Source organism: Protopterus annectens, chromosome 2.part1, assembly GCF_019279795.1.
Source record: "Protopterus annectens isolate FY-2018-M chromosome 2.part1, PAN1.0, whole genome shotgun sequence".
Taxonomy (NCBI): domain Eukaryota; kingdom Metazoa; phylum Chordata; order Ceratodontiformes; family Protopteridae; genus Protopterus; species Protopterus annectens.
Window position 1 is genome coordinate 1,406,510,694 of NC_056729.1, and position 22,248 is coordinate 1,406,532,941.

The 22,248-nt window shown below is 40.9% G+C and overlaps 1 protein-coding gene across 1 annotated transcript in view; it reads right to left on the bottom strand.

Moving 5' to 3' along the window:
- ASXL2 (ASXL transcriptional regulator 2) overlaps window positions 1–22,248 on the bottom strand; it is a 2,483,396-nt gene that overhangs the window by 1,638,616 nt on the left and 822,532 nt on the right. Inside the window, exon 3 of the mRNA XM_044062884.1 lies at window positions 13,854–13,962. Within this exon, the coding sequence (XP_043918819.1) occupies window positions 13,854–13,962 (109 nt within the window). The remainder of the gene's footprint in view (window positions 1–13,853; window positions 13,963–22,248) is intronic.

The window sequence follows — 22,248 nt, forward strand, 5'->3', positions numbered from 1 at the left end:
CAGCGACTGTATTCTGTCCGGAGTAAGAAAAACTTTGGTTTGAATTGTGTCCAGCCGAGCCCCAGTGAAGTCTAATGTTTGAACTGGGGCAGTGATGACTTGCTGAGAATGATAGTAATGCCCAATTGCTGGGCTAGGAGAAGAAAGAAATCCCTCGCTTGACAGAGTTGATGCCTGGAAGGGGTAGCGAGGAGCCAATCTTCCCGGTAGGGGAAGACCTGTATGCCCTGGAGTGTCAGGTGAGCCGCTACTACTGACATCACTTTGGTGAACACCCTGGGGGCTGTAGTTAGACCAAAGGGAAGTACTCTGAACTGGTAATGGTTGGCTCCCAGTCAGAAGCAGACAAACCTCTGAGAGTGCCTGTCCATCTTGATGTGGTAATACGCATCCTGGAGGTCGATTGTGCACATCCAGTCATTCTCCTGCAGGAAGGGCAGGATAGAGTGTAGGGTGACTATCCGGAACTTCATCTTGGCCACTGACAGGTTCAAGATGGAGAGATCGAGGATGGGTCTTAGGTCCCCCGTCTTCTTTGGCACCAAAAAGAACCTGGAATAAATGCCTAATCCAGAGTGGTCTGGGAGGGGACAGGTTGGATGACTCACTTTCTTAGCAGCTTTGCGATTTCCAGTGCTGCATCCACCCTGTGTATGACTGGAATATCTGTGAGGTGTTTGGGCAATGGAGGTGACTCAAGAAAGGGGACTGAACAGCCTCTGGATAAAATTTGCAACACCCAACGATCTTCCGTGATGGAATCCCACGCTGTTAGGTGTAGGGAGAGGTGACCCCCGACTGTCTTCAGAGACGAGCAGCCAGGCAACCCTTCAGGGTTGCTGCACGGGTCTCTCTGAGAAAGGCTCTCAAGACATATGATTTCTTGGACCTTCTCTGCCTCTAGGGCGGCATCTATCAAATCCCCCTCTGCTCCTGGGGGAAGGTGAGTCCTGAGTGTCCTGGGGAAAAGATTTCTGGAACCACATCTTCTTGGACTTTCACTGATTCCTAGAAAAGGACTGTTGAGGGGCCAAAACGCGGATCCCGACGGCAGAGTCTTCCCTTCCTTCTCACTCTGAACTAAGATGTCACATACCGACTTCCCAAAAAGGGGGGAACCATCATACGGGGCATTCGTAAAAGACTATTTAAAGGATTGCAAAAATACACAGAGCCAGGCATGCCACTTGATGGCAACGCCAGTCCTAGCAGCTCTAATGGCGCCCTCAATCGCATGGGAGAGGAGACGCATAGAGGTGTTAGCAACTGATTCCATGATGGCCATACGAGCAGAAACCACCTTCTTGTCCTCCACCGACATGGTCCTAGGGGTCGACTCAGCAATCTCCTTCACCAGGTCTTGCTGCAGCCGGATCACATGCGCCATGTAATTCAGCGCCTGTACACAGAAGGTCACTGAAGCATACACCTGCTTTCTGAAAAAGTCCATTAGCCTTCACTCTCGGTCAGGAGGATGGACCGTAAGAACTCTCCTGAGTGAGCTCCTTCTTAGTGGCAGCTGCCACCAACATGGCATCAACCAGGGATCCCTTATTCCAATGGGACCTGTCTGAAGGGGGGCTCAAAACCTTGTCCAGGCATTTGGGAATGGGCTCCACCATGTCTGGTTCCTTCCATGCCCGAGATGTAATAAGATCCAGGGATCCACAGGAAGGGACACCCAGGAAGTAGAGGGTCTTGCGCCAAATGCCTTGAGGAACACCTATTCATCTGGGGTAGGTTTTTGAGCAGACCACCCCCCCATGCTGACAAAGGAGTTCCATGATGTCTCCAAAGGAGACATACTCGAGGGTGACCGGGGGGACCATGGGGGAACCTTCCCCTTCCTCCAAATCGGTGTCTTCAGTAAGGGACTCTGGTGGGGAGTCTAAAGAGGCCTCCTTAGTGGGGGTCTCTGAGGAGGACTCCCCAACATCTCACTGTTTCCAAGAGGGAGCACCCTGGGGCAAAGAGGTGGCAGGCTGTCCCTGAGATGGCAGAATGGCCAGATCCATGCCAGAAACAGGGAGAGCCAGGGCGAAATCCGAAGACAAGATTGTCAAGGGTCTTGGAGTCGAGAGTACCCTCTCCATCACGTCAAAAGCCGAAGGGGAATGGACCTCCTGAGAAAGGACAATAGAAGGAGCTGTAACCCTCTGACCCGATGGGGGAGTCAGAGCCGAACCTCCAGGTGCCTTCAAGGGGAAGGCTCTGCTCCAACAAACTTGGAACTGATACCATCCCCTCAGATCTGAAGCCGAGGCTATGGCTCTGAGAACTGGCTGGATCCAAGCTAGTTGGATCTGACCTGCTCAAGGTCATGGCCAGCATCGAGGTACAAGGTACCATCAGACCCAGAACCCTCAACGCCGAGTGTCCTCAGATCCAAGGGCTCCGAAACCAGAGATCAGATTAGAGACAGAGTAATTGGGATGAAGCAATAAAGACTGCATGCTCCCCGCTCCGGAGGGAGAGGGGGGCAGACAAGACTCCCAACTGTATGGAGAGGGGGGCAGACAAGACTCCCAACTGTATATGGGTACAGATAAACTTCTGCATCATTCTACCCATTTCTCCTTCGGTAAGACTGCAGGTGGAACGCGAAGAGGAGGCCACTGACATCAGCCTAGTGGGGCAGTGAGGGGAGGCCTGAGTCGGCAACCGGGTCTGGAGCTCCTCCGGTTTTGGAGAGAACCAAGGGGAACGAAGCTGGGGAGATTCCATCCTCAGAGCCGATCTAACTTTGGCTGGAGGGCTGGCTGAAGCTGAACAATCTGGCCATCACTTCTTGGGCCTATCCTTTGACTTGGCTGACTGGTCTCCATCCCCGGATCTCTTGGCGGGAGTTTGAGTCCCAGAGGCCAGGGCGGAGACAAAGGTAGAAGCCAGGTCAGAAGGGTCCAGAGTCCTGGAGGAAGAAGAAGGAAGGAGGACCTTGAGGATTAGCTTGTTCCTCCTGTCTATCAGTGCCTGGGGATTTAACCTGGCATAGATGGAATAGGAGGTATGCAAGTGGGCTGCCCCAAGACAAATGACACATAGAGTGCGGCCATCAGCTGGGAAGAACTTGTGGCCACACTCTATACATTTTCCGAAGCCTTGTTTGGGGGTATCAGACACTCTCCCAACCTACGGCCCAGCACACACTCATTCATAGAGAGACCACACATGCGACATGTAGAAAAGTTAGAGAAAGGGATTTTTTTTTTTTTTTTTTTTTAACCAACACAGATGTGCAAGGGGAGGTAGAAAGGCAGAAAAGAGGAAAAAGTTATAATAAAAGAAGAATCTAACAGTTAAAGAAAGTCACTTACCCAAAAATAACAGCAGAGAGCATGGATCGCAATGGGGACACAAAGTGCAGCAAACAAGATCTGAAGGGAAGGAGACAGGTGCATTATGGGTAGGGGAGGAGCTTTGCGCTCGGATCAGATGCTGGATATGCGGCCAAGTCGGATCCGTGCCGGATCCGGGAACCCACATGTTTAAGACCAAATGAAGACTACTTCAGATACAAAGTTATAAAAACATAATTGATTCTCACTCACAGTAACAAAGTCACTAAACTCAAGAGGAAAACAGCAACCACATTCATATGCTAAGGCAGCAAACAAGATCTGAAGTATGTTAGGGACTAGGGCATTATGGGAAAGGGAAGACCTTGAGAGTTTCAGTGCTTCACGAACTGGTAGAAGAGGCCGAGTCAGTCCCAAGGATCGGATCTGAACACAAGAGTTGAGGAAGAATGAAAACTGACAACATCAGATCAAGTGGTTTATGATTACCTGATTTGAAAGCATATTTTACAGCTACACAGTTAAGGATCATACATATAACACAAGCAGAAAGCTACAATTCAAAGTGGAAAGGGATGATGATGAAGCAGGGGGAAATTCAAGAAATAAATAGTGAGTGGGATTTTGGATGCAGAGCCTTAAGAAGAATAAACAGCAGACATATAGAATATTATATTCATAAAGTTGCAGAAAGTATTCTAAGAACTAACCCAACTCGAGAATGGAGAAAGGAGATTCTGATGATATGGATGTCTACAATTAGGGGTACAGAGAATAGGCAAGAGGGGGTTGGAATTTACTGGAGAAAACTGACAAAGGAACCAAGATTGTGAGAGCAAATAACTAGAAAGGGAAAGGTAATGAAACGGGAACACGCCAAGAAGACATTTGGACTGCAGGATAGAGACTGCCTTCCCTATCAGGGATTGGGATCAGAGTGTTATTTATTTTACAACTGTTGACAAAGGAAGTTAGGCAGGGAACAAAGGCCCCTGTTCAGTGGAGGCCCGGAGAGAAAAGCTCCAGTACTTGCCAGGAATCCTAAGTGAAAGACCTTTTCCAATAACAGCAGCTGCTGTTAAAAAAGGGATAATTAGTAAGGAATATACAATATAGCAAGACAATTACAGGAATCAAAAGGATGAGTTTAAAAAAGATGGGGAAAACAGAATGGATAAGCAATTCACAAGAAAACATTGGGAGGACATAAGTACGGCTCTCAAATATACAACAAAGTCTAGAAGATTTAGGATTTTTGCTTGAAAGTGCAATTATAGGTATTCTTACTTCCCAAGCAGACTCCAAAGTATTTCATCTCAGCTAGACAGCAAATGTTAGAGATGTGATGTGGAACCAAGAGGTAACTGGGAACGTGTTTTTGGCGAGTAGTGAGTTGGCAGTCGAACACGTTTAATTCTGGTTGTTGCCAAAAAGAAATTACTTGAAAATGGAAATCAAAGACTAAACCAACTGTATTTGAAGTATTAAATATTATAAAAGACATAAAATAACTGAAAGTAGGATCATTAGAAAAGGGTAGGAGTAAATTACTATGAAAAAATGAAAATTGTGGGAATAATAAGAAAATTCTCTATTTTGAGAATTTTGCCTTTCTACAATACCCTGTGGTCACTACATCTGACCCTGATACTGCAGGAGCTCTGCCATAAGGGCCAACTCCCAAAGGTTTTCACTGAAAAGTTTGCCTTAGTACAATAGCCTGCTATCACTACACCAACCCCAATACTCCCGAACATTTTCACTGAGAATTTTGTCTTTGTACAGTAGTCTGTGGTCACTACATCTGACCCCAATACTGTAGGAGCTCTGCCATAAGGGCCAACTCCCAAAAGTTTTCACTGAAAATTTTGCCTTAGTACAATAGCCTGCTATCACTACGTCCAACCCCAATACTTACAAACATTTTCACTGAGAAGTTTGTCTTTGTATAATAGCCTGTGGTCACTACATCTGACCCAGATACTGCAAGAGCTCTGTTACAAGGGCCAACTCCCAAACGCTTTTGTAATTGGGAACATATTTCCAGGGAGTGCAATGAGTTGGCAGATTTTAAAGATTCCCTGCAGACTACTCTGTCAGAGATACTGGGTGAGCAAGCTGATGTAACTAAGGAAATTATTCTTTTTAGCTAAGATGCAGAATTATGGTGGCTGTAAAAAAAGAAATTACTAGAAGCAGTAACTATATTAACAGAGATAAATGATCTTGAAGTGGGACCTTTAGAAAAGGGTTGGAGCAAATTAGACAGGAAAAAATGGGAATTTTGGGAACAATACTGATGCCGTATATTGATTATGTTATTAGAATGGAGCAAATACTAAATGATGAGTCAATATATGCAAGGGCATCAAGGCATGAATTTAATAGAGCATACTCCTGCACAGATATAATTTTATCGCAGGTGCATCTTCTAGAAGGACAAATTAATGAAAAAGAAAAATAATTTTTAACGGTGGAAAAATGGGTTTTGCCAACAATTTTCGGTATCCCCAAAACAAATAAGTCAATTGTTGATCCACCTTTTAGGCCGATTGTTTCGGCAAGGGGATCCAAAACTGAACCCATATCAGCTTGGATTGACAATAAGTTAAAACATTTGTTAGACAAAGTTGACCATATAGTCAAGGATTATTGGCACTGTTTAAGTAGATTGGCAAAATTTGGAAACACTAATGAATTTAAATACAGTTTTTTGACAATTGACGTTGTCAATTTGTTTTCAGTAATCCCACATGAAAGGGGCACTGAAATGTTTCAGAATAGAATCATCAGTTTGGGAGTTTCAGACATGGCTCTAGTTACACTATTAGTTGATTTCATGGGGATAGTTTTAAAAAACAATTTTCTCATGTTCTAAGGGGAAATTTTCCATCAAATATCTGGAGTGGCGATGGGGGCTAAATGTGCCCCAGTTTTTGCCAACCTAGTGTTACTTGACTGGGAAAATGAATTTATTTATTTTAAAAACAAAATACAATGAAATAATTTTGTCCCATAGTAGATTCCTAGATGATATACTTATTTTGTGGATGGGGGACGAGCATGAAGCTGATCAATTTGTGGAATATCTCAATGGAACTACTGATTTTATGAAGTTTACCAGTACATGGGACAAAAATCATATTAATTATTTAGATATTAGTTTATCAAATAAGGTTGAGATTTTACAAAGTACAATATATGGGAAGGCTTCATATTCGAATACTCTGTTAGATTTTAACATTAATCATCCACACTATCAGAAACGTAGTGTGGTTAAAGGACAGATAGTACAGCTGTCAAGACTTGTTAGTAGTGATGAAGTCTTCCACACAGAAATTTACAACCTTATAGGTATGCCCCTGGAAAGGGGTTACCCTTTAAAATTATTAATGAACATCAAAAAAGAAGTTATTAAGAAAAGGGAACAAACCTTTGCACCTATTTTATTGTTCGATTGGCAGCCTAAGGATAAAGATAAAGGTTTATCCCATGAGAATAATAAGACTAATGCCATGGTTTTGGAATATAATGACAGCAGTTCCAGGATTATTGACATAGTTAACCAATGTTGGGAACTGTGTTTTCGACAGGATATGTTAACTATTCTTGGAAAAAAGCCTCAGATAGTTTTCGGTACGGGGAGAAATGTAAAAACTATATTGGAGACAAAATTAAACAAACTATCTTATAAATCTTGTATGTCTAAATGTGAAAACTGTAAGTTCTGCAGGTATATAAATGATGGACCCTACGTCTATATTCAAGGAAGTGACACCTCCATTCAATGCCCTGGCAGGGTCAGTTGTAACACGACTTTATGTGGTGCATGTGGCTGCTTGTTTATCCTGTCCGGGCTTCTATGTGGGCAAAACCACTCGGAGGCTGAGGGACAGGATAAGTGAACATGCCAGGGCCATTACGAATAAGGACATTCACAATGCTCTTTTCATACACTCGGAAAAATGTATTAATTTTAAAAAGTTTGTGTTTTTTGTTATTGATACAGTTTTTATGAATGAACATGAGGGAGATAAGAATTTGTTGCTGGAAAGTAAGGAATCCCTCTGGCAATTGAAGTTAAATGCTTCTATGGAACCTGGCTTGAATGAGTTTATCTCTATCAAGACATTTTTGAAAATTAGGCATAATCAAATTGCCTGAACAAATATATCAAACGTAGAACATTTAGTATTCTTGATGTATTTTAAATTTATGAAGAACAAGTATTTGGTTTAGTCAATTCAATAATTGTAATTATGTTGAAATATTGTATAAAGTAGTGTATTTTTGATGTATTTTTTAAGATTAACAGCTTTTCTGACAACAGTACTGTCTTTTTAAGAAAGAGTTTAAGCGCCAAAAAGGGTGGGTACATGTTTCTGTATTGCAATAGCATTCATTAGTATTTAACTAGCTTGGGGAGAATGCTTGAACAACTATGATGAAGCCTTTGGATTAATTGGCAAAAGCACTTAGTTGTTTGAATTGCAAGCCGTTCGAATTGTAATAAACAGTTAACTTCACCGGTTTCAGTATTTGTTTTTTAACATCAAGAAGAAATAAGAAGTTATATAAAAATGTAAAAAGTGCAAATAAATGGAAAAAGATAACAGCATAGGAAAGACATGAAATATTTTTAGGAAGAATGTTGATATTAAGGGAAACATCCAGGTACAATATGGCATGATAAAAGACAAAAATGAAATAGGAGGCACCTAGCAGAAGCAAATTATTAAGAAGAGACAGCAAGAATATACAGAAGAACTATATAAGACGTAGACTAACACAGGTTCATAGATTCATAGATTAATACTAGGCTAACTGCCCTTTTGGGTCATTTGAAACCCTAGCTAGTTACCCCATGTGAGAATCAAACCTTGCACCTTGTGTCTTTAAGGTAAACACCTTAACCATTATGCCATTCTCTCACCCCTTTTTCTCATATCATTAATAAATACAGTGGTATATCCTCTAATTTAGATTCAGATATCTTAACAAGGCTGCAGGATGTGATGACAGTACGGCAGAATTATTTCAAATCCTACAAAATGATACTGTTACAGTATTACTTGGAATTTGCTAGAAAATCTGGAAAACAATAGTAGCCACTGAACTTGAAAAGTTAAATTTATATTCCAATCACAAAAAGGATAATGTTAAAGAATGCTCAAATGACTATATAACTGCATCCATTTCACATGCTAGCAAGGTAGTGTTCAGGAAGGGCAGAAGCACCAAAGATCAAACTGCAAATGCCCACTAGATAACACAGAAAGCAGGAAAGCATGTTAACTCCCAACAAAATATTTACTTCTGCTTTATTTACTAACCCTTATTCCATTGTGTAGACCATAGCAAACTGCTGTAAGTTGTTACACAAATTGGGGCTACCAGATCACCTTATTTGCCAACATGGGAAACCTGTATTCAGAAAAAATGCATAGTTAGAACTGAAAATGGAATAGCTGATCAATTCAAGATCAGGAAAGGGGTGTTACAAGACTGCATATTGTAATCATATTATTTAATTCATATGTTGGGTATTTCTTGCAAAACAATGGGTTAGATGAATCAGATAATGCAATCAAAATTACTGACAGAAGTATTATCAGTCTCAGATATGCAGTGAAACCACTCTGATGGCTGAAAGTGGGGAAGAGTTGAATTGTTAATAAAGGTGAAAGGATAAATTACAAGCATTGGTTTGCTGATTAACATAATGACTATGTGGCTTGTTGGTCTAGGGGTATGATTCTCGCTTAGGGTGCAAAAGGTCCTGGGTTCAAATACTGGACAAGCCCTGGATAAAAGCTGAGTGGTTTAGTGGGCTAATGCACTGTGCTGCAGTTGACAGGGTCGTGGATTTGAAACTTGTCAGGGGATGAGTATTCCCCCCTTTGGTATGTACCTAACCAGGCATATCCAACAACTGGAACGTCCAAAGAGGTTCTTCACTAAAAGAATACAGGGCATAAGCAATATGTCCTATGCAGACCATCTCAAGGCCCAATCCCTGTATTCTACCTCCTACAGGTTTTGAGGGGAGATCTATGCCTGGCATACAGGGCAGTGTCAGACCCACTCTCATGGACCTCCTGTATATCCACAAAACAAACAGTACCAGAATTACCCGTTCTAAAGACTTAAATCTTGCCTATGATATAAATAGGACCTGCTGGAGAGATAGGTATGTATCCCAGAGACTACCCCGTATATGGAACAGGCTCCCAATCCATGTGAAGTAGAGTTCCTCCCTCATCCAATTCAATTGCAACTTGGACAACTGGATGGTAAACCGGAAATTCATCCCTGGTTTGGCACCTATGTCTCTGATGCAAACAGGTAATCTGTAAGTGGTTCATCTCCCAGGCCCATGCTTACTCTTATCCAGGGTATCAGAACTCGTCAGAGATTTGAGATGTATGGCTAAGCTTAAAAAGGCCCTTGTGGTCGTTAGCCTAGTAAACACCTATGAACTATAATTATGTCACCTACCCCTATCAGACTTTGGAAATAGATGGGAAAGAAGAGGAGGCAGTGACAGCTTTTATTTTCCTGGGCTCAAAGACCTCTACAGATGGCAACTGTGCAAATTAAATTAAAATATGCTTCCTTATTGGAAGGAACACAATGGCAAATCTAGATAAGCTTTTAAAAGCAGGGACATCACTTTGTTAACAAAAGTCCATATAGTCAAAGCTATGATTATCTTATTAAGAATATATGTCTGTGAGTGGACTATAAATAAAACCATGTGCTAGAAAATCAATGCTTTAGAATATCAGTGTTAGAGAAAAAGTACAGTTTTGTACCTACCATAAATGTAGATGTTCGAGGATCCACATTGCTGCAGTCCTAACTATTGGGTAGTCCGCTGTCCAGTCACGGCCCGAATACCAGTATATATTGATTGGTCGGGCGGAGGCGCATGCTGCACGCCAGTCCAGGGAGGGTGTACATGCCGCGATGATCCCCATATCAGTCGTTTTTTTGCCCCAGATGTCCTGAGACCCTGAAAAGAAAAGGCCAAAACCAAAAACCCCAAACCCAAATATATAAAAATATATATATATATAAAATATACAAAAATTAGCAGAATATAACCTCCCTCACAAAACCACCCCTACCCACAGAGGGGGGGAGGGAGGAAAGAGAGGGAGCAATGTGTGGATGTGATCCATGAACATCTACATACTGTCAAAACAGTACTATGTTCTACTATGTATTTCATTCCACATTGCTGCAGTCTGGTAGATTCAGCAGAATCAAGAAGAGGAGGGAGGCAAAAAAATCAGCAGCAGCTGATAACAACATTTGCAAAATAATAGTGGCAAAACCAGCCTAGACTTAGAGTAGAGAGGAAGGTGGTAATGCTTAGAGGAAGTAAAATGCAAACTCCAAAGTATGAACTCCCAAAAAATCTTGCTTGCTGCAAAAAAAAAAAAAAAGTTCTGTGAGCTGGCAGAGCCCTAGTGGAATGAGGCCCATCATCTTGAATCTCTCCTTGCCATGATGGGAAATGCAATGCAATGCAAAAAACACAAATCAATATAGAAATTGTTTTTTTGACAGGCCTTGCCCTGAGAACTCAAAGAAAAGAAACAACAAACACTGAGACTAAAAACTGCTGCCTGCTCAACAAATCATAATTGCCTGCTATGCCAATACTTGTGTGTAACCTTTTCTTTTCTTTTATCTTTGGGATCTGCATAAAATGTGAAATCATAGTGAGCTGAAATTGCTGCAGCATGAATCTTAGTGGAAGAGAGACAGACAAACCTTTGTCCAATAAGTAAGATAGATAAGAGCCACACACAAAAATTAGGCTCCAATCTCCAAATTCTTTTTAGTGCAGTCCAAAAATAAATCTTCCATTTTTTTTCTTACACTTTCCTTGTTGTACAGGTCTTCTGGCTTCATAATCACATTTAAAACTTGTTGAAGTTGAGACCTGCTGCTGTCAAAACAGAATATGCCAGGCTGTTAGATGAAGATCTATGTCTGGAGTTCCCCAGGACACTGTCAACTTTGAAATACATGAAGATCAGTTTCTACCACATGACAGTTGTGTTGTCTGTTAAGAATCAACACCTGCCCTGGAAGAACTCCTTCTTGAAAGCCATTAATGCAAACTGGACTGCACATCCTTCATCATGTTGATATAGTAGATGTGTAGTCTGGCAGGCACTTTTCTTGTATCCACTTTTTCCATTTAGATAGGCTCCCCAAGCAATGTCTGGGCATCTGTTTTTGTAGAATTTATTTGCCTCTGGCGTCTGAGAGTCACCCCTTGTTTAGTTTAGGTGACATTCCCCACCACAAAAAATCTTTTTTTTTTGAAGTGTTGAATTTGATGACCAAATCCCAATGTGTGGCAGTGCTGTGTCCATACATTTTTTCCATACCATTGTCCTCATGGTTTATTGGGAAGCACCAGATTGGAGATGCCATGAACCTAAAGTTTGAAAGGACTGAAGGAGTCAGCCCGCTGACTGTCAGGGTGCTGATGGAAGTAACTGGAAAGATTCTTTTTGGAACCTGTTCTTTGTATTTGTTTGTTTGGGCTGTAAAGGCCATCTACCCTGCTGCACATGTCTTGAGAGGGTACTAGACTGGACTTTATTTCTAGACTGGACTTTATTAGCATTAGTTAATAGCCTAGCCTAGGCATCTGCTCTAATAAGTTGTATTCCAAATTTGAGCCAGAATCAGGTCTTGATTCAGAATCAGGCATCGTCATAGTCCAAGTAAGGATAGCCTGAAAGTCCTTTTATCACAAGAAAGCTAACCTTGGAGCCAGAACCTTTGTGAATACTCTGAAAGGCAATGCAGACTGATAATGAGAAGAAAACAGCTCGAAAATAAAGGACTTTTTCTGCAACTTAGTCTTATATGCACATGAAGGTAAGCTTTGAGATAGTAAGCTTCCTTGAGATCTAAACCATCAGCCAGGGTTAAAAAAGTTGAAACGCCAACAAAGCTGTTTTGACGTCAACATTTTTGAACTGGAAATTGAGGATGTATAAATGATATATCCTAAATGGGTAATCCAGTCTCCCCGGTACTAATCCCTAGGTAATAAAAACAGGAAAGAGAATAATGGCCCTTATGGAGCCTGGCACAGGCCATGGGGAGTGAGTGATGTCTTTGCTTGAAAGAAATTTGTTGTCCTCTTGTCTTTGTAGAGGAGGAATGTTTGGCATGCAAAAGGTAAAGGAGTGGAATATGTAAATCAAAAAGAAAACCTAATGGAACATGATATCAGAACCCATTTTGTCTTTTGATTAAAATCCCAATTTTCTTTGAAACCTTGAAAGCTGAGGCACAGAGTTGCCAGGCATGGCAAGGTTGGCTGGACTGGAGGCTGCCCCGGAAGACCCTGCCTGCTGTGGGACTGACCCTGCCCTCACCTGCCAGGTGAAGGCTGCCCCTACCCTGCCTAGGCCTACACCTAAAAGCACCCTTAAGCTCTCTGCCCCTACCCTAGACAGTCCCCATTCTACTAAAGGAATCATACTAGGCCTGAGGCATCTCAACAGCAAAAATCCTTAACAGTTTGCATAGACTTAGCATTTAAAAAATTCTTAGTTTGCATAGACTTGCTTTTGTCCTCCATCTTCTTTAAAACTGTAAAGGCATCCAAAATCTTTGTCTTCACATAACATAGCTAAGTTCTGATCTCCCCAGGCGTTAGGATCTCTTGGCCTCTGAAGAACAGAACCAGTGGCAGTTGCTTCTGCACTGCAGCAATGTGGAATGAAGAACATCTTTTTATAATTCAATGGACAAGCAGATTAAATTAGACAGTACATAAGAAAATAAACTCAAATAATTTGATGATAGGTATGATAGTATAAGAAAAATGAAATACTGTGGCCTCATAATGTGAAGACAGAATTCAGTACAGAAGACACTGATGCTGAGAAGGATTAAAGGCCAAAAAAAAGGGAAGGCAAAAGCTAAGGAGGACAGTCAGCATTAATGAAGTAAAGAATATGAACTTGCAAGACCTTTAACAGACAGGTCCGATGTGCTGATTTCCTTAAGGTCACCAGAAGTAAGACTCAGCTAAGTAATTTAATAACAACAAATGTGGGTTTCAAATGGAAACTAAAGTTGCTACACAAAAGTTAAGCCAGCTCTACCTTCCATATGTTTACCAGGTCTTACTCTGTCAACAAAAGCAAAATTAAGAGAATTTAATCACTCAAACCCACAGAACTAGTACCCAGATGTGCATTAACTAGATTGCTGCAGCTTGTCAAAGACGGCTCTGCTTTATGATTCTGCAACTCACATTCAGTAATGATACCTGTCTTGCAGTGTGTATTTACTCAATGCAACTAGAAGCAAAAGGTGTCTGGCAGCCCCTTAAGGAAACATTTATACTACTCCTGTTCATAACACGTATACACAACTGAATTATTTTTGTTTTATATTTAAAGACAATAATATGCTTTGAAAAGTAGCTCTTAAGTAGATGTTAATTAGAACAAACTGCACTATACATGTCACATTCTGACACTGCAGCTTTTGTCAATGGGACAGACCTACCTTCAGAGCATAGACTCCCATTCGACCAGGCACCTTATAGAAAATTCCTTCATCCCCTCGAGAATTTATATGTAGCATAGCATTTAGACAGGCAAGAGGAGATGTACCACTAGAAAAAGAAACACAAATTTATAGTTATATAATGAAATAATAACCTTTACGGTTTTATTTTACAGCAAGACCTTTTTTCACTAAGCATACCAAACTTGGCTGTTTGTGTTGCATCAGTCATGTAGACCACAAAGTGGAAACTACTTGAAAATGAAAAACATAAAAATGTCTTGTCTGATCAATTTCATATTCCCCATGAAGCTCTGCTGCTCAAATATGTCAGCAGGAGAAAATGGAAAAAGTCAATTGTCATTGTCTAATCTTCTTGCTTGAGGGAAGCATTAAGACCTTATACTTGGCACTCTGTCAATACATTTTGGCAAACAGCTTGGTTTACTTTTTTCAGGTACATCTGATAAATTTCCACTCATACAGTCACATAGGCTATGTGCAATTTTACTTCACATCTGCTTTTAATGACATACCTCTAGCATCATGTAAGAATGTATTCAATCAACGACTCCAGACTGCTAGAATATTCCTACTTTTAATATAGTCTAGCAGATACAGCTTCTTGTCTAACTTTGCTCCATATTCACATCTTGTATTAGTAAATAAATAGATTAGTTCTGATTAGTTCTTTTTGGCTCCTGCCTAAATACTGAACTGAAATACAACCCCTGCACTAGCAAACATTAAAGGACAGTTCACAGTGTGTCCCTCAAGCAGAAAGCCCATATACTACGCAGTAATGTAACTCATTCTACCCCCCACGCTCGAATGCAAAACAGCAAACCCAGCAGCAACAGCAGCACCACAAACTTAAATCCAGTACTGTTAAGAGACTATCTACTACCCCACAAAATATCTACAGTTGAATCATTATTTCGCACCCAGTGTTATGATTTACTGTTCTTCTTGTGTCTTAAGAAGAAAGGCATTCACTGCTAGAGACACAGATCAGAGGACAAAAAGTAGATTCATTAACAGGGATGGCCAGGTAAAGAAAAATACAGCATCTACTGGAAGGATTCCTCTAGAAGTTACTGGAGGAATTCTGCTAGATAGAATGCACAAGCATGCATGGCAGGTGACAGATGGAAGGGTGATGGGTACAGCATACAGAAAAATATACCTTTAAATATACTAATGCCTAGCTACATAGAGCACATGTCGTGTAGTACACTTCTTCCTGGAATGGACACAATACTTACATTAAAAGCTTCATAATGACTGAAAACACATCCAGTGTATGTGTCCTTTGCTGGCATACTAACAAACATCCAGAGGTGAACCACTATTGACTGCCTGGATGACAGCCCTTCAGGGATCAGGTAGGCTTGATGGTTTGCAGGCACAGGGCAAAATCATACAAAACATCCAGCTGTGATATGATGTCACAAGTAAAGAAATCTATATGTAAAAGTGAAGTACATTTGTTTGTAAGACTTATTATGAAATGCAGAAGCATAAATTCACATACAGAAATGGTCCATTGCAATCATCAGAAATTCTGTTATTGCAAGGAAATTTTGCAGAAAATTAGAAGCTTTGAATCCAAAAATTCAGTCTGTTTTTTACTGACAGTGGAACAGCCAAGAGGCCTGTACAGTATGCCACATTTCCACAGCTCTCTTAGGAATAATCCTTGGAGGTAGTTACTCATTTACTTATCAATAAGAGTGAAAAGACAGCACAAGAACAAGTTCAGGGACTATGGCAAGCCTAGTAAAATCTCGTCATTTATTCTTTACAAGGGCATAAAGTCATACAAGGCTACAGATGCTTATGTTACTCAGCTAAAGACTTTGAATTTAGTGTGTTGTACGATTCATTAACAACTGACAGAAATGTTTGTGATATAAGAAATGATCAAACAAAGGGCAGGTTATTATGAGAAGATCTGGCTTTATCAAAATCTGTTTATGCATGCAAAGAGGCTGAATTTGCAAGTACACCATTAAATGTATTAAACGAATAAATAGCTTCATGAAAGAAAAAATGTAAGTCGAACAAAAACACCAAAATAAGAAGTGAGAATGAACTGTAATAGCACTGGTAATGAGAAAGACAGCCACAAGGTGCACACAAAGTACATTCCACTTTGAATTCAAGCCTTGTCTACTACGTGTGGATATAAGCCTGACAGGAAGACATGTTTTGGATTTAAATAGCAGAATCCATGGTATAATCATTTTCAAGCATGTACAAAAGGAGCAACAACAACCTTCACAACTTCCCAGTGGATTAAGGCTGTTAGTAGTTAATGAGCTACTTCTTAATGAGCTACTTCTTGTAGTCCAGGATTTGACTCCGTCAGTCTCCATTTGCCCAGTGTTCAACCCTGACCAACTTGCTTAACCAGACAGTACTCGTGGGCTGAGTCAGAAAAAGGTTCATGTGGATCAGTGCTCTACTCCAGTTAACAAGCACAAATTAAACCTGAGCATGAAAGCAAATTACAGTACAAAAATGAGACAGTTCATACACCTAAATCTGAACATGTATGATGTATCTATCCCAGTGAGACGAGTGCAAAAGAGGACTGCTGGCAAGAAATGTTGTTTAACTTAAAAGTAAGTACAAGTGCAGAATATAATATCAAGTCTGAAGATACTTCTGAAGCACTGGAGTTAAAATGCACTGAACACAAAGCAGTGTGCTCATCATTATCATATTCAAGGTGACGAAGTGTCAAAAGCTACTGTCATGTGAATATAAAAATAAAAAATACATGACACTGCATCAAATCATAAAACTTTACAGAAGCTAATCCACTTAGTATTAAGTCATTTGGCTGGTGAAAAAATAGAAATGGTAAACAACTTTACAATGCAAAAGCAAACAGAGGCTGCATTTCGATACACATTCAAGAACCATTCACCAGTTGCACAGACATCTCAAATATATTTTAGAGTTATAGCAAAGAAATCTTTCATGAGAATATTGATTTTATAGATTCATAGAGTAGTACTAGGCTAAGTGCCCTTGAGGCCATTTTAAGCCTAGCCAATTACCCCATGTGAAAATCAAACCCTGCACCTTGTGTCTGTAAGGTAAACACCTTAACCATTATGCCAACCTCCCACCCCCCAAGGCTTACAACGTTTGCCAGGAGAACATCATATACAAATAAATACTAATGTAATGCCAGTGGTACAAGCTATAAAGAATTAGCAGTCAGAAGTAGAACTGAGCATCAGTTGAAGTGAATGGAAGGCTTAGGCAACATTAAGAAGGAAACTGAGCCAAAAGAATGAAATGTATAAAAATGGCAAGATTCACGATGTATTGATCCATGCAATCTGAATAACTTGATTAAAAGACAGCATAAACTGTTGCTTACAGCTGAATAATTGGTCTCAGCAATGCCAAATGCTACATTCATTTCAGTAACAGATTTTCTGTCAAAAGAAGACAGATTAAGAAAGCTGTAAACTATGTACATTTAACACACTATGGAAGAAATGTTTCCTTAGACTTCAATTTGGCATTTCGTCAGTGCCAAAGGTGTTACACACAGCTGCTGCACAATAGAGTGAAGTCTTGCAAGGTAATGTAAACATGATCACTTATTAGGATCAGACACAAGACAAGCATGTCAACAAACTGATACAGCTGTTAATTAGACTAAGTCAACATGTTAAACAAAATCAAATGTAAAATAAAAGTAACAAGTCCAAATTGCATGGACTATATTCTAATATCAGGTGGACTGAAGGCTGTTACACAAAAATGTCAAAGCAAAAACACAAATGCCAAAGTCAGTAAACAAACAAGCGTTACAGACACTTCTAGGAATAAACCAGTAGCTTTCAAAGTATGGACCTAATATGTCTGAGGCATGTGGAGATGGAGCCTCAGAGTTCTAAAGTGATTAAATGTTCTAACATCAGGCCCTGGGAGCAAAACAGCAACAGGCAGCTGTCCATATATGGAAAAATGTGACTGCCCCTAAGCCAAACAGCCAACACTGCCAAAGTTCCATAATTCAAAAACAATCTCTAGCAAAACTTGTACTGCACCAAAAGGACCCCAGGCATCGACTCCAGAAAGGAAGTCCATACCACAAAACAACTGAGAATCAGTTAAAACCACAGGATTTATTCACCTTAACATTCAAAGGGCATTGATAAAAACTGAAAATGTCGAATCACCTGAAATCTAAGAAATAATCAATCAAGCAATTAAAAAAACAATCAATCAAATGTATTTAACAAGGTGAAGTCTATGTTTCTAACAATAAATAATATTAATACAAATGTATGCCTATTTAATGAAAATAAACAGCTCACAAAATTATAACATGACAGTCAATAATTAAAAAAAAAAACTTGTGGGATTGAATTACCATTTTGTATTTTTAGCTATCACAAATTGCTTTCCACTGGAGAGAGTCAGAATGGATCCCCACAGCTCTTACATTTTAGGCATATAAAGTAATCTGGAATAATAACCTGATAGTTTAAAGGTAGAAGAAACATTTTATGGGACTTCCTGAACAGTGGCTTTATTAGAGGACCTATCCTTCGCAGGACAGATCTGAACCATTATGGAATATGCTATGGACTTTCTTTGGCAGTAAATTTTATTCTGTTCCACCCCCAACAATCACTGAACACAAAAATCCATTGATATTCCCAAGTTATTGTACTTCTATACAAAAAGGACTGAGAAGGAGGGTATCCGTGATCACAGGGAATCCTTTGCTGTTTTTTTTTTTTTTTGGTGAGGTTTGATTTAGAACTGATAAAATTCTGCCCCTTCTTTGTCTTTCTTGCCACCAGATACTGTTTCTCCCAACAAGGTCTAGCTCTAGAATACTGACCACAAAAAAAGAACCTCAAGTACAAAAGTACAGTTGTATACACTTACCATAAATGTACATGTCCGAGTGTATTCACTGTTGCAATCATCACATTTGGGTTATCTGCCTGCAGGTAGTCCTCAGCCGGTCTGAATACCAGAGTCTTGGATTCCTGTGTCGGATGCTGTCTCTTCTTCCATGACGCCAGGTCATCAGGGGTATAAAACATGCAGCCGACGCCATTACATCAGTTTTTTCTTGCCCCAGATGTCAGGTGCCCCACAATGGGAAGCAGTTATATGTTATGGTACATCTCCATCAAAAAGCAAATACACCAGAAAGCTTAAATACACCAAACAAGAAGGAAAGGTAGAGCCAAGAGAAGTCAGGGGGCTGGAGGGAGGGTAACCAGGACTGCAACAGTGAATACACTCGAACATCTACATTTATGGTAAGTGTACACAACTGTACTATGTTCTTCATGTTTCACTGTTGCAGTCATCACATTTGGGTTGATTCCCAAAGCTAAGGAAGGGAGGAGGAAGTTAGAGAGCATTAGGATCAGCTATTAAGCCCCGCAAGACTGCAGTGGCAAAACCAGCTTTGGATTTAGAAAAAAGATAGGTATGTGGTAATGCTTGGTGAAGGTATGTACAGAGCTCCAGGTAGCAACTTCTAGGATGTCCCTGGTAGGGACTCCTCTGAGAAAGACTGTAGAGGTAGATGCAGCCCTGGTGGAATGTGATCTTATCCCCTGTGGGGTAGGTTTTCCATGGTGCTTATAGCAGACATTAATGCAATGGGCTATCAATTTAGAAATGGTTTGCTTTGAAATGGCCTTCCCCTCTGCCCCTGCAGCAAAGCCAACTAGCAGCTGTTCAGATTTTCTGAGAGGCTTAGTCCTGCCCAAATAAAATCTAAGTTGTCTGTGCACGTCCAGAGAGCGCAGTATTCATTCTCCTTTGTTTTGTGGATTAGGGAAAAAGGGAGGCAAATGAATGGACTGATTTAGGGCCACACTAGACACCACCTTGGGCATAAAGGAAGGGTTGGTCCTGAGAGAAATCCTGTCTGCACGGAAGATAATGAAGGGTTCCACCGCCATAAGGGCCTATAATTCAGACACTCTTTTAGCTGAAGTGATGGCTAGAAGGAAAGTACAGTTTTGTACCTACCATAAATGTAGATGTTCGAAGATCCACATTGCTGCAGTCCTTACTTATGGGGGTAGTCCGCGGTCCTCGGTCGGCCCGAATACCAAAGTATTAGGCTGACGTCGTTCATGGGCGCCTAGAACTGACATCAGAGCGTCAGGGTATAAAGGCGCATGACCGACGTCATATCCTCAGTCTTTTCTTGCCCCAGATGTCAGAAGGCCAAACAAGAAGGCCACAGCCAAAAACAGAATACCTCCCAAAAACATGCCCAACAACAACCATCACCTAAAGCATAGCACCATGTCAAACTACAGTGGGGAAGGAGGGAGGGTAAATTGGACTGCAGCAATGTGGATCTTCGAACATCTACATTTATGGTAGGTACAAAACTGTACTATGTTCTTCATCTCACATTGCTGCAGTCCTTACTTATGGGTAGAATCCCAAAGCAACGGGAAAGGGAGGTTGGTAAAAATCATAAAGCATTAGGGGCTGCTAGAATACCCTGTAAAATTGCAGTGGCAAATCCAGCCCTAGACTTAGAATAAAGAGGAAGGTGGTAATGCTTAGAAAAAGTATGCACTGAACTCCAAGTAGCTGCCTCTAAAATGTCTTTTGTAGCTACCCCCCTTAGAAAGGCCGTGGAAGTAGCAGTAGCCCTAGTGGAATGAGGCCTGATTCCAGCAGGAATCTCCTTACCATGATGGGAATAACAGAAAGAAATACAAAACCCAATCCATTTAGAAATAGTTTGTTTTGAAACAGGTTTACCCTGTGAACCCAAAGCAAAAGAAACAAACAACTGCTGAGACTGTCTGAACTCCTTGGTTCTGCTCAAATAATAACGCAACTGCCTGTGAATATCCAAAGTATGCAAAATTTTCTCCCCTTTATTTTGGGGTTTGCATAAAAGTAGGCAAATGAATAGTTTGGTTTAAGGCCACACTAGAAACCACTTTAGGCATAAAGGAAGGATTAGTGCAAAGATACCCTATCCTTATGAAAAATCAGGAAAGGCTCCACTGCCATGAGGGCCTGTAATTCAGAAACCCTTCTTGCAGAGGTAATGGCCAACAAAAAGCAGTTTTCCATGACAAATACTTTAACTCGGCAGTAGCTGCAGGCTCAAAAGGTTGTAGAGTAAGTTTTCCAACACAAAATTGAGATCCCAAGCAGGAGTAGGAGCTCTTGGGGGTCTTATATTCTTTGCCCTCTAAGAAATTGCTTAAACAAAGGATGAGAGAATAAAGGAGGGTCACAATCATAGTGAGCAGAAATGGCTGCAGCATGGACCTTTATCGAGGAGAAAGACAAACCCTTGTCCAATAACTCAGTAAGATATTGAAGAGCAACACTTAAATCAGGTTTGGAGACATCAAAGTCCTTTCCTTTGCTCCAAATAAAAAATCTCCTCCATTTATCAGCGTAAACTTTCCTGGTACTAGGCCTCCTGGCCTCCAAAAGAACATTCAAAACTTGTTGTGGAAGCAGAGACCCTCCAGAGTCTAAAACAGAATATGCCAGGCTGTTAGATGCAGAGACTGAATCTTGACATTGAGGAAGTGATTGCCCTCTTGTGACAAAAGGTGCGGAATCAAAGGCAGAGGCCATGGAGGTTCTCGTACTAAACTCCTCAGTAGTGGGTACCAGTGTTGTCGAGGCCAATCCGGTGCTATCAAAATCATGGTTAGCTTGTCTTGTCTGGCCTTCAAAAGTACCTTGGGAAGAAGAGGCAGAGGTGGAAAGGCATATACATGCGGATTGTTCCAACTGAATGATAGAGCGTCCACCTTCCAAGCTGTGTGATGAAACATTTTTGTGCAAAACTTTGGCAACTGGTAATTTAGTGGAGAAGCGAACAGATCTATGTCTGGAGTTCCCCATAACACTGTCAATTTTTGAAATACATGAGGATCCAATTTCCACTCGTGAGGATCCACTATTTGTCTGCTCAACACATCTGCTAAGGAGTTCTGAGCTCCTGGTAGAAACCTTGCCTGAAGATTGAGGTGTAGATTGAGAGCAGTTTCCCACAAAATCATCGCTTGCCTGCAAAGAGGGTAAGAATGGGTCCCCCCTTGCTTGTTGATGTACCACATGACAGTAGTGTTGTCTGTTTGAATCAACACCTGCCCTGGGTGAAGTAAATCTTTGAAAACCATCAATGCAAACTGGACCGCTAACATTTCCTTTAAGTTGATATGCAAATGTTGGAGTTTGACAGGCCACGTGTCTTGCACCCATTTTCCATTGAGGTGTGCTCCCCACGCCTTGTCCGAGGCATCTGTCGTTAGAATCTGACTCGCCTCTGGCCGGGTCACAGAGAGTCCCTTGTTTAGGTGACATTCCTGAGCCCACCACAAAAACTCCTTCTGAATGC